A 13,290-nucleotide genomic window follows, 5' to 3' on the forward strand; every position below is an offset into this window, starting at 1 on the left:
GCACTTTGCATTTGTCCTTATTAAACTTCATCCTGTTTACCTCAGCCCATTTCTCCAGTTTATCCAGATCCTTTTGAATTATGACCCTATTCTCCAAAGAAGTTGCAACCCCTCCCGGCTTGGTATCATCTGCAAACTTTATAAGTGTACTTTCTATGTCAATATCTAAATCGTTAATGAAGATATTGAACAGAACCGGTCCCAAAACAGACCCCTGCGGAACCCCACTAGTTATAATTTTCCAGCCGGATTGAAAACCATTTAATAACTAATCTCTGGGTACGGTTATCCAGCCAGTTGTTCACCCACCTTATAGTAGCCCCATCTAAGTTGTATTTGCATAGTTTATTGATAACTATATTATGTCACACCATGTCAAATGCTTTACTGAAGTCTAGGTATACCACATCCACCGCTTCTCCCTTATCCACAAGACTCGTTATTCTATCAAAGAAAGCTATTAGATTGGTTTGACACGATCTGTCTTTAACAAAACCATGCTGGCTGTTCCCTAGCACCTTACCACCTTCCAAATGCTTGCAGATAAGCATTATGGGATAAGCCATCTTGAAACAATGTCTCTCCAAATGGATACCACAATGTATAGAACTTTGCTGTGACTTAGACAACATAAGTGTACTGCAGAAAGCATGGACACACACCACCAGAGCTACTGCTGCTTTCTGGGCCTTTCTGCAAAGCATTCCATTAGAAGACGTGTAAAGCAGCAAGGAGGACATCAGTAGATGCATTACAAAGCACTATGTGATAGAGAAACATGTATTTGCTAGCACACACTTTCTCGAAGAGAAGAGGAGGTTACTCACCTGTAGTAACTGACCTTCGAGATGGGTGTCCCTGCGGGTGCTCCACAATCCATTCCTCCTCCCCCGTACTTCAGATTCCAACTTCTGCCCATTGTAGAGAAGGAACTGAGGGATGGCAGGCAACAAATGATGCTTAACAGCTGCTACATACCTTGCATGTGCTGTGACTGGGGGTACCACTGCTAAAAATCTTCTGACTCTCTAAGTGGAGGGCACCAGAACACCTTACGTGGAGTACCCACAGGGATGCCCATCTGAAAGAAGGTCAGTTACTGCAGGTGAGTGACCTTCTCTACTGCTGCAGTGAAGTAATATCTCCCTTAGCTCAGTGCTGGAAGTTTAAGTTTTGGAGCTAAAAGACCAAGAATTTTGTCCTAATTCCCCAGTCTGCAGTACATAGGTTTGTTGCAGGTATATTGCGGGAGTAGCAAAATTTGGAAAATCATTTCTGTTTTTTCCTTTTTTAATAGCGACATCATATTGGAGATCGCAGTCTTTCCTTGTGTAACATGTTTTTGGATGAAATGGCTAAGCAGGCTCGAAATCTTATCACAGATATCTGCACAGAACAGTGTACACTGAGTGACCAGGTAAGAATTAATTTTTTGTTATAAATAGGCTTTATTCATTTGAGACAGTACAATAATGCTTAAATATTGAATTAGGCCACTATGGTTAAATTGGATTAAAATCCTGTTTCTTCACTTTTACTTATATATTTGTAGGCACTCGGCAGTATTTATAGGGTAGTATTTAGTATAGGCAACTCAGCAGTATTTATAGGGTATTCATAAATAGGTAGCCCTACCAACCTCATAATCTATTTTGATCAATTTCATGGCTATAGGATTTTAAAAATTATAAATATAATTATTTCAGATATTTAAATCTGAAATTTGTGTTGTAATTGTAAGGATCCTACCCCAAAAGAGAACTGTGAGGAGTTTGCAAGGTTATTGTCGGAGGACATAAGAACAATCTTACTGGGTCAAACCAAAGGTTCATCTAGCCCAGTATCCTGATGGAGTGAACAGACTAGGTAATCATGAAAGTATTCCCTCTCCTGACATCAATTTCCATGCTCGACAAACAGAGGCTAGCGACACCATTCCTACCTGTCCTGGCTAATATCCATTGATGGACCTAACCTCCATTAATTTATCTACGTCTTTTTTGAACCCTGTCAGTCTTGGTCTTCCCAACCTCTTCTGGCAAGGAGTTCTACAGGCCTATCTTGTGCTGTGTGAAGAAGAACTTCCTTTTGTTGGTTTGAAACCTGCTACCCATTAATTTAATCTGATCTCTAGTTCTTTTCACACCAGTCATGATTTTATATACCTCTATTGTATCCCCCCCCATTCTCCTTTTTTCTAAACTGAAAAGTTCCCAGTCTTCTAAACCTTTTTTCATATAGAGCTCATTCCAAACCCCCATTCATTTTTGTTGCCCTTTTCTGAATCTTTTCCAGTGCCAATATATCTTTTTTGAGAGGAGGTGACCACATTTGTATGCAATATTCAAGATATGGGTCTACCGTGGATTTATATAGAGGTGATAAGATATTCCCTGTCTTATTCGCTATCCCTTTTTTAATGATTCCTAGTATTATGTGTGCCTTTTTTGGCTGCTGCAGCACATTGAGTGGATGTTTTCAGAGTACTATCCACATTGACTCCAAGATCTCTCTCGAGTGGTTATAGCTAAACTACTCCCCATCATTTTGTATGTATAGTTGGGATTATTTTTCTGAATGTGCATTACTTTACAACATTAAATTTCATTTGCCATTTTGTTGCCCAATCACTTAGCTTTGGTATTCTGATATCCTCTCTAATCTCCCTTAGCATTTAATAGTCGCTGTCACTATCCTGGTCAGGTGGTAGATAGTATATCCCTGCTGCTGTATTCTTATTTGCGCATGGAATTTCTGTCCATATTCTGTGGAACATTTTGGTTCATCTAAAAGTTGTATTCCATTTGATTCTACATTTTCTTTTATTTATAGTGCCACTCCCCCACCAGCATGACTAGTTCTTCTTCCAATATGTCTTGTACCCTGGTATGACTGTATTCCATTGATTGTGCTTGTTCCACCAAGTTTCTGTGATGCTGTCTGCCAATGGCCGGGTACGGGTGCCCCAAGAGTCTGCTCCGTGGAGGCATCATGACTCAGCGCCCAGCTTTTACTGCACCTTACCACTGACCAGGCTGAATATAGCCAAACCGACTAAGGTTCTTTGTTTGTTTTTGGCCGAGTTACAGCAACATCAATATCCTCTTTTAATACAAGGCACTCTAGTTCACTCATCTTATTATCTAGACTTCGGCATTTGTGTAGGAAGCACTTTAAAAATTTGTCACTATTTATCTGTCTTCCTTTTCCAGGTGTATTAGATTCTTTTTCAATTGATTGTTTCTCATCTGATTTTACTCATATTTTATCATCTTCAATACTTTTCTCCTTAGTAAACCATAGAGTATCCCTGTTTACAGGCTCTTCCATAAGAGATGCCTCTGTCCAATCCATGTGCTCCTCTGCACCCATTGTCTTTCCCCCAGCCATTAGTTTAAAAACTGGTTTACAAACTGTTTAATGTTAAGTGTCAACAGCCTGGTTTCATTTTAGTTTAGGTGGTTTAGATGGAGCCCATTCTTTCCCAAAAGTTTTCCCAGTTCCTAATGAATCTAAACTCCTTCTCCCTACACCATCTCATTCAGGCATTGAGACTCTGAAGTTCTGCCTACCTACCTGATCCTGCCCAGGGAACTGGAAGCATTTCAGAGAATGCTACCATAGAGGTCCTGGGTTTCAATCTCTTTCCTAACAGCCTAAGTTTGGCATACAGAACCTCTCACCTACCTTTCCCATTATCATTGGTATCTACATGTATCACAACCTCGACCCCAGCACTACATATAAGTCTGTCTAGGTGTCTTGAGTGATCTTCAACCTTCGCACCAGACAGGCAAGTCACTGCGCTGTTCTCCCAGTCATCGCAAACCCCAGCTATCTATGTTTCTAGTGATCAAATCCCTCATTACTAGCACCTGCATTTTCCTGGTGACTGGAGTTCCCTCCCATGGAGAGGTAGCCTCAGTGGCAGAGGTTACCACAGCATGATCTGGAAGGCAGATCCCAACTATGGGATGAATGTTCTTCCCTGAGACTTTCACTCTCCTCAACAACACAAGGGCTGTCTGAATGGAGGTGGGGCAGTTGTACAGTGCCCCAGAAAGCCTTATCTGCATACCTCTTTGCTTCCCTTAACTCCTCCAATTCAGCCACCCTGGCCTCCAAAGCCCAAAAGCAGTCTCCGAGGGCCATAAGGCGGGTAATCATATATGGTGCATTGGGTGCAATAAATGGGAAAACCCTCACTCTGCAGTGACTGCATTTCCTCCTACAGAGAATTAAATTCTTGATAGAGTTTTTATTTAAATCAGGTAGTTTTTGTTTTAGTTTGAGAAGTTTTAAAGAGTGCCAAATGTAAAACCCTGCAAAACTCCCTCTCTAAACTCTCATGCAAAATTCCCTGTTAGCTGCTCCTGTTAGCTCAGCTCCCTGGACACAAGGTCATGCTATTGTTTCCCTTATTTCTGTGCTGCTACTGGTAGTGGTGCTCCCTTTGGAGCTGGGCACCCAGAGAACAGGAACTGCTAGTTGGCAACCAAGCTGAGAAGGCAGCGCCACCAACAACAGTATTGCAGAAGTAAGGTGTCATAGTATGCTGTTGCTATCGTTAATACTGACTGTACCTTTCAGAGCTGGCTCTTAAGCAGCAGCCACCGCTCTCTGACTGTCCAGCTGTGAAGGAAGCATTGCAGAAGTAAGGTTGGCATGGGATGATATTGCCACCCTTACTTCTCTGCTGCTGATGGCTTGGTGGTTCCTTCAGAGCTGGGGGCTTAGATAGCAACTGCTGCTCTCCAGCCACACAGCACAAGTAAGGGGTAGCAGCACCATGAGTCCCCCACAATAACCTTGCCAATCCCCTTCTAGATTTGGACCAGTATCCCCTCTTTTTATTACCATCCTTGTGCAGAATAAATTTGTTCTGTGCACTGAGACATGCTGATGTGCACCACCAGTAGAAACACATACTGCCAGCTGTGGATGTGGTGGGCACTCTGTCTGCTTACAGGGAACCCTGGGTGGAATCCCCAGTTTGCGAAATTCTGGTTTCCTCCTGTGAAGTATATATAGCCTAGAATTAAAGTACACAAAAGGCCAGATTTCATGGTCTATGATGTTTTTTTTTCATGGCTGTTAATTTGGTTGTTTTGTGAGTTTATATACTGTAAGTTATGAAAAAGGGGGCTTACACTGTCACAATAGTACTGGAGTTGCTTAAAGGGCTGTTTATGTTCTTCATTCATTGTGGTGATAGAGGAAAAAGAGGAAGTGTTACTAAGTAAAACTTGTAGAAGTGTCTTCCAAAGATGGGTCTCGGTGAAGGATTGGGAGGTAATCATGGAATCGCAGATTCTAGGGCTGGAAGGGACCTCAGGAGGTCGTGTAGTCCAGCCCCCTGCCTAAAGCAGGAATAGGTAATGAGAAGGAATTTTGTTATTTAAAATCACTATTAGGAAGAGGACATAGTGGGGTAATTAACACTAAAGCCATACCACTCCTTCATTTCCAAAGATTACTGGCAACACATATCTTTGAATGCATATCTGTTTAAGCTTTGAGTAATTCACTGGACTTGAGACCAGGATTATAGCTTTTGTGTATAATATGGGCTTAAGGTGCCAAGATCAGGGGCAAGTTTAAGTATTGTTAGGTTGTTGATTGGGGAAGGAGATCACTCTTAAGAGTGGGAGCATCAGAATTTGGCATGTAATTTTGATGGGCTATATTTAGGAAGTATAGAAAAAGAGAAGAGATGATTTGTTCAAAGATTTTATTAGGAAGAGGTGATTAATGTGGAAAAGGTGAGGCTGGCACTTTGGTGAAGAGGGTTTCCCATCACTGCCAAATACAGGTAGAACCTTTCTAATCTAGCACCTTTGAGACCTTACCAGTGCTGGATGAAAGAATTTGCCAGACCATGGGTGGTTAATAGTACATTACCAAAACTTTCACTGCTTACTGGGCTCTTAGAAGACATTTAGGGGCTACTTGCAGGTAAATAACAGCACAGATCACTGACAGCCAGGACTGGTGAATGAAACCAAAGTTTATGGGATCATGGGAAACTTGACCACATACATAAATGGTTGTCCAGCTCAATAAAATCATGCCGGGTTATGGATGTTGCTGGATTAGAGAGCTTCAGCAAGTAAAATGAAAAGGAAATAACAAATACTTGGTTTTGAAATCTTCTAGGATAAGTTTATGCTATATTAGTTTGGTTGCAACTTAAACTTTTCTGCCAGGTGTCTTGAAAATTCACTTCATTATATGTATATGTGCACTGCCTTCTATTTATGTAATATGGATTGATAGTTCATGATATATCTGAGAAATCTACAGAGCCTATATAAATTAAGTTTGGTGAAATTTTTTGACTAGTACTTTATTCACTGGGAAGTAAAGAGTAGATCAACCCAAAACTATTCATGACTTTGATAATCAAAACATACATTTTTCTGGGACATATGTCACTCTACGCAGAGACTGCAGTCCAAAATTTAGAGACCTTGTCTAATCATTCAGAGGGAGAGAATTAACATGGGTTAAACTTGGATGAGTAGGCTATACTCTTTGCTATAGATTGTCAAGTGGAGTCCTCAACGTCCTCTCTCTACTGTTTTGTGAATCTAATCCAGCTCAAACAAAATAAAATGTTCAATATAAATGAGTTTTTGTTGACTTTTGTATTTATTGGGTTTTTTTAATTTTCACTTTGTTTGATGCCACCTGAATTTTTTTCCCGAAATGCTATAGGATGTAAATGAATTAGTTGCCCACCTCTTGGTGGATACAGCTTTTTTTTCATATTATCAAGTTACTCAGTTATTTATTTCTCTAAGTGTTCAGTCACTCTGAGTTCATTTGCATGGATTTATTCCTAATTAACCAGTTTTTCTTTTGGATGTATCTTAAAAATGGATCAGGATGGGATGGAGAACTTTCCTAAACCAGGATTGTATGCTCAACATATAAAGTGGGTGCTGCTTTGTGATGAAAACTCTGCCTGAAACACAATTTTGAATTTAATATCAGCTAAGACTTTTTTCATCCTTTTTAGCTGCTGCCAAAGCATTGTGCCAAAACAATCAGTCAAGCAGTGAACAAAAAGTCAAAAAAACAGACCGGAAAAAAAGGGGAACCAGAGAGGGAGAAACCAGGAGTAGAAAGCATGAGGAAAAACAGATTGGTAGTGACCAAGTGAGCACTTTCTCTTACTGTTTCTTCTTCTTCTTCCTCTTATGTTCTCCCCAGTCAGTTTGTGTAAACAGTGATATTTTCTTTTTGTTGATGTACATGGTTAATTTTAGGACCAGTAATAATGCAATTTTAGAATGATCTGAGTAAATTTGAAGCCATGTATATAAAAAGGATGTTTACCTTTCTGTCTGTCCCCCAAACCCAATGGCTGTGTGGAGAAGGTGGGTCTTGGACTTACATCTGCCCCATCAGCATTCTCTCTCTTCAGTAACATGGTCTCACCTGGCTGTTCTGCCCTACTCAGGATTTTGGCTATCCTGTGAGGCAGGAAAGCAGTGTTAGTTGCATATTTCCTCTAGACTACCATTAGATGTCCTGATTTACTGAAGAGCTAAATAAAGTGAGCAAAGACGTCTGTGTAGCTCATTAATCTCCTTCCATCCTTTGGGCCCCCATGTCACAGAAGTTTGTGCTGCCATAAGGGGTTGAAAGCTATTTCCCCTCCCATAATTCTGAAAGATGAGACTGAGTTTGGAGACAAATGGAAGGTGCTCTTGGAGCTTGTGAATAACAGGAGAGAAAAGCAATGGGTAGGAACACAGCAAGAGAAGTATGTGTGTGGTAAGGGGACAAAAATACCAGGATGAGGGGGAAAGGAAGTAATAGGACTTTCCATTTCAGTTGGAAGTGCTGAGTATTTGTGAGCATTTTGTGAAGGAAAGCTTGTTGCCATAGTAACAAAAGTGGAGCATCAGATGGCTAGCATTTGAGGGGGGGCTGAGGGAGAAGACTTACTTAGTTTATTAAATTAGTGTTAATTTTAAGTATCAGATGATTAGCTGAGTTAGTCTGTATCTTCAAAAACAACAAGAAGTCTTGTGGCACCTCATAGACTGATAGATATTTTGGAGCATAAGTTTTTGTGGGCAAAGACCCACTTCTTCAGATGCATCTGACGAAGCAGGTCTTTGCCCACGAAAGCTTATGCTCCAAAACATTTGTTAGTTTATAAGGTGCCACGAGACTTCTTGTTGTTTTTAGTGTTAAGAATTTTAATAACTTAATATCAGGATTATAACATATAGGCTACGTCTACCTCTCCCAAAACTTTGAAATGGCCATTTCAGAGTTCACTAATGAAGCACTGAAATGCATATTCAGCGTCTCATTAGCATGCCGGCAGCCGTGGCACTTCGAATTGCCGTAACAGCAGATAGGAATAAGGGGATTTCGAAGTTGCCGGGGTCCTTTCAAAAAGGAACCCCTCTGGACGAGCTGCATCAATTTCGAAGTGTCACAGTTGCCGGCATGCTAATGAGACGCTGAATGTGTATTTCAGTGCTTCATTAGTAAACTTTGAAATGGCCATTTGCATGGCCATTTCGAAGTTTTGGGCTAGTGTAGACATGGCCATAGTTTCTTGAGGTGATTTGTTAGGGACCAAAATATGTTAAGAAATCCCCTAAGGAAATTTTTCATTTTGTTGAGTTGTGCAAGATCTTTATCTTCTGTGCAGTATAGAGCAACACACAGCTGCAGCTTTTTGCAGCTGAACCTTTCTTTTATCCCTAAATCTGGTGTTTAAATTAACTAACTGTGAAAATCTGCCTCCACAGTCACTGCAACCTTTTAACTTGTTTTCAAAGGGTGGAATTTGTTGACCTTACTTAAATAAAAATTGTCAGCAGCACTCCCACTAATGATGTCTACTTACGTTTGTTTGAAATACTTCTGTAATTTCTTATGTAATTTGTGTCCATTTTTCTTAAAGCCTGGACAAACTGCACACTGCACTTTCCGAGCTGTGCTTCTCCATCAATTACGTACCAAACATGGTTGTCTGGGAACATACATTTACCCCAAGGGAGTATTTAACATCTCACCTGGAAATTCGTTTTACCAAGTAAGAGTGCAAAATTACTTCAAGGAAAAGAGTTACATTTTTATTCTAACATTAAAAATACTGTGTATCTGTTTCCCAAAACCACTTTTAAAGGTGAACTATAATGCTCTAAGATAGTGACTTCTAAGAATTAAATTTCCAAATCCATTAGACTACGTATGTTGGCATACAAAATGTTAGAAATCTAAAGTGAATTTAAAACAAAATATATGAAAATATATTTCCGTTGCTTACCTCCCACATTGGGTTTCCTGTTCCATATTCTTCATGGGAGCTCATGACTACAAATCCTAATAGTACAGGGATTCTCTTCACACTACCACATCCATGCAGTGCTGAACCTTGTTTCCGATGTTGGATTTTACCAGTATTTGGAGAAGGGGTGCTTATAAATATGAACTCAAGACCTGCCAAGGAGCCCAGGAAACCTTCAGACATTTTGTTTAAAAAGTGCTGGGGGCTTGTGTAGTGGTTGCTTAGTGCACTTGCTACTAGGTAGATTCTCGGCTTGGTTTTTCTTTGCATGGCGGTGGGGGTGGGGTAACAAAAGGTAGAATCTGGTGAGAATGTCTCATTGTAAAAGCCATCCCTTTTCATCATGCGGGTTGCCAGCTTTGGTAGAGATTCTAACTGTGTGTTCTGTATTTGACAAAAGGTTTTAGAGGACCTCTGCTGATCAAGATACTGTCCAGAGTGTTCTTTTGATACACTGGGATGAGCTGATGACATAGGGCAAAAATGGTTAACTTTTCATCAAGTCGTTCTGGGTTTAAGACCCTAAACCCCCCCATTTTTCTCTGTATTTTTATTTTTTGCCTTATGAGTAGCAAATTCACAAAAATGCTGACTGATGGTTTTGAGCATGACCTCTCCAAGCTAGCCATGGGATGTGCTGTTTGAAGACTGCAATGTCTTAATTTTTTTGGTTCTGATTTTAAGTGGTGTTTCTTGCAAAGCCCTGCAGTTTTATCTTTGTTTGAAGATAAACATGCTAATTTTTACTACTTTAAGCATATATATTTTTTTCATGGTTGAATGTTTGCTTATATTGCTATATGGCAGCTTTATTCTGTAACAGCACTTACTCTGCTGCATTATACAGTAAATATTTACTCTATAAAAGCCTAGTCCATTAAGTGCTGAGCATAATTTATGCCCACTAAAGTCAGTGGGAGTGCGGAATGCTCAGCATCTTTCAAGATTGGAGCGTAAATGTACAGTGGTGCTGAGGGTGCATCATGGGACTGTGAATCAGACTGATGGACAGTTCATGCCTAGTATCATTGAATTTTGGAAAAATCAAGTTTTACATCAGTTTCTCTATCTGCAAATTAGGGATAACTATTAAGAAGATGATTTTAGCATAGGTATTTTTAATAAAGAATCCATGGTCAGGTTTCAGGGAATAAACCAAAATTCATAAAAGCACGTGAATTTACAGTTAACAGTTCAAGTGTACTGCCCATCCCCCTGCCCCTTTATGCTCTTACAGTGGCCCTGGAGCTGATAGATGCTCCAGACCTGCCCCAGAAAGTGTCAGAGAAATCTGGAAACTCATGGAATTGAAGGGCAGAATTGTATCCTTAATACAGATTACTTGGCTTATATATAGCATTCTAATATCCGTGGATGGAAGGTGCTATTTAGAGTCATGTATTTTTCAGAATTAAGTAGGATATAAAAAGCACTTCTGTAGTTAAAATCGTTTAACCAAGAAACGCATATGCAGAGTCCACTGACAAATGCTTAGGAAAAAAATAGTCAGTGCTAACTAATACAGCTGAAGATAGCATAGTAGGCTGTCACTTTCTCATGCAGAAGTATCTTTTAATCCATTAAAAATATTAGGATCAGGAAAACTTCCTACCAGTGAGATATGGTAATATTTTTGCAAGAGCAGTAGTAGAAAATCCATTAAATGAGGCTATTAAAATTAATTTCAACAAATTATAGAGGTGCTCTAATCTTGAGAATAATCCTGCTCTTGATTTGATTATTTAATAGGACTCTGTTTCTAAACTAATACATTGTTTTGATTCATGAAATTAAATTGTTCAACTTGCTAAGTTGTCTTTATTTTACAGTGCATGCATATTGCATCATAAACTAATCTGAGGCCCCAGCATGAGTTAATTCTTGTATTTTAAATTGGGTTGTTACTTAAATTTCCTTTTGTGTTTATTTTAATGATATACTTTATTTTAAACCCTTTTAAAATATATAGAAATGGACACAAATTGTAACAACTTTTCACAAAGAGTTTGTTCTAAATGGTACTCCTGAGAATGGATATAGGCTAAGTGGCTGATGATTCCTTTTAAGCCTAAGTATGTGTTTATGTGATAATTACAGCTAGTTTCTCTCTTGCAAATGTATTTTAGGAGCCTTTTAAAGTGTTTTCTTGACCACGTTGCTTGTGGTTTACACTTTTTTTGGTCGTGGTCATTCACTTGGTGATAGAGCATGGTTCTCTGAGTTTCTTCCTATTCCCTAAGTGTTTGTGTTTATAATTTCCAAAATATTTTGTGTGCATTTTGAGTACAGCATTTCTGTTGACTTCTGTTTCTGAAATGTGCTATTCTGTTTTAAATCTCACTGAAGTATTCAGCTAAGAGTTTGAATACACTATCCTTTATAAAGACTTAGAAGAATGTACTATTTCTTAATTAATATACAAAGGTAACACTTTTCTCTTTAAAAGGTCAATTGTTGGAATGACTATGTATAATCAAGCAACGCAAGAGATAGCAAAACCTTCAGAGCTGTTAACAAGTGTAAGAGCCTACATGACAGTACTCCAGTCAATTGAAAACTATGTGCAGATTGATATCACTAGAGTATTTAATAATGTTCTTCTTCAGCAAACCCAGCATTTGGATAGTCACGGGGAGCCAACTATTACCAGTCTGTACACAAATTGGTAAGAACTTAGTGTATGGACATCTATTGTGACTTTTTTTGTTTGTCTAAATCCACTTAAAATCAAATTAAACCAAATAGCCTGCACCAGGAAATTATAATTGTGTATGGCATTAACACTTGCAAATATCAAATAAGACAGGTTTGCTGTTTTTCCCAATAGCTGTTAAAAAGTTTTAAAAATTCACTGAAGGTGAAATTTTTCTGGCTCTTCTTAGAGTGCTTCCTCATATCTGTTTGAGTTAGGTGTACGCATGCACGTGCACAGTTGTCGTGAAGTTTTTCCTCTAGAAACTACCAGTTGGGTCAGCTGGGGAACCCCCTGGAGTGGTGCCTATGTGAAGCCTATATATGACCCAGCCAACCCAGCACCCTCCCCACACACACCTCAGTTCCTTTTTTACCATGAAGCTGTTCCTTTTGTTTGACTTAAGTACCTGTTGCTATGCCACAGTTCCCTATTTCTCTGTTGTAAGTTGTAAATAATTGTATTTAGCATAACCATTGTTTTTAGTTCAGTTTGTGTTAGGTAGTGCTTGGGGTAAGAGAGGTCTTTCTTCTCCGCCATGTTCTCCTCAGGAGGTTAAGGGAATGAACGTATCCCAGAGCTTTAAGCAATGCTGTGACTGCTTAAAGTCCGTGCCGGTGAGCAACCCTTCCATCTTCATTGTTTGGGTGAAGCTCATCAAACCATTTCTTCAGGTGACATATCTTCAGGAGTTTCAAGCCCCAGACTCCAAAGGAGCCTGACTTTCAGTTCTGACAGCTCCTCATGGAGCTGGCACTCCAACCGCTACAGCAAGGCTCCACACCTCCATAATTGGCATGCAGCACACCATCCTCGGTATCCAGAAGGGCCTTGACTTGCCTGAAAGCTCCAGCACATCACCTCTCCCACTCCAATGTACACGTCCAAGAGGTACAAGTTTCTGGCACCAACATAGTTTCATTGGTGCAGAAGGTACCAGATGCACCTGATGCCCCGGTGTCATGCGTAACAAACCCCATCCTCCTGGACTTACCCAGAGGGGATCCAGTTCCTGTTGATTCTTCATCGACACCCAATTCATAAGGGACTCATGGAAATGATGAGCTGTAGTGTGTAGAGGCCCTGCCTCTCAGCAATTATTGCGCTTCTGACTATGCCTGTTCAGGCACTATCGCCCTACTGCCCAAAGTCTCAAGCCTGCTCTGAGTCCCAGCACAGCTCTCTGAGGTGTCACTGGTCCAATTTGGTGTGCTAATCACACTTAAAGCCTCCTCCATCCCATTCAATAGTGGCCCATTCACAATCCAGGATCTCCATC

General features: G+C 39.9%; 1 protein-coding gene across 1 annotated transcript in view; it reads left to right on the plus strand.

Annotated features, from left to right (window-relative positions):
* The window catches only part of NCKAP1 (NCK associated protein 1), a 185,609-nt gene that overhangs the window by 117,030 nt on the left and 55,289 nt on the right, over positions 1–13,290 (plus strand). Inside the window, exons 18-21 of the mRNA XM_075000608.1 lie at positions 1,298–1,417; positions 7,022–7,161; positions 8,933–9,064; positions 11,766–11,984. Coding sequence (XP_074856709.1) covers positions 1,298–1,417; positions 7,022–7,161; positions 8,933–9,064; positions 11,766–11,984 — 611 coding nt within the window. The remainder of the gene's footprint in view (positions 1–1,297; positions 1,418–7,021; positions 7,162–8,932; positions 9,065–11,765; positions 11,985–13,290) is intronic.

Source organism: Carettochelys insculpta, chromosome 8 (assembly GCF_033958435.1).
Source record: "Carettochelys insculpta isolate YL-2023 chromosome 8, ASM3395843v1, whole genome shotgun sequence".
Lineage (NCBI taxonomy): Eukaryota > Metazoa > Chordata > Testudines > Carettochelyidae > Carettochelys > Carettochelys insculpta.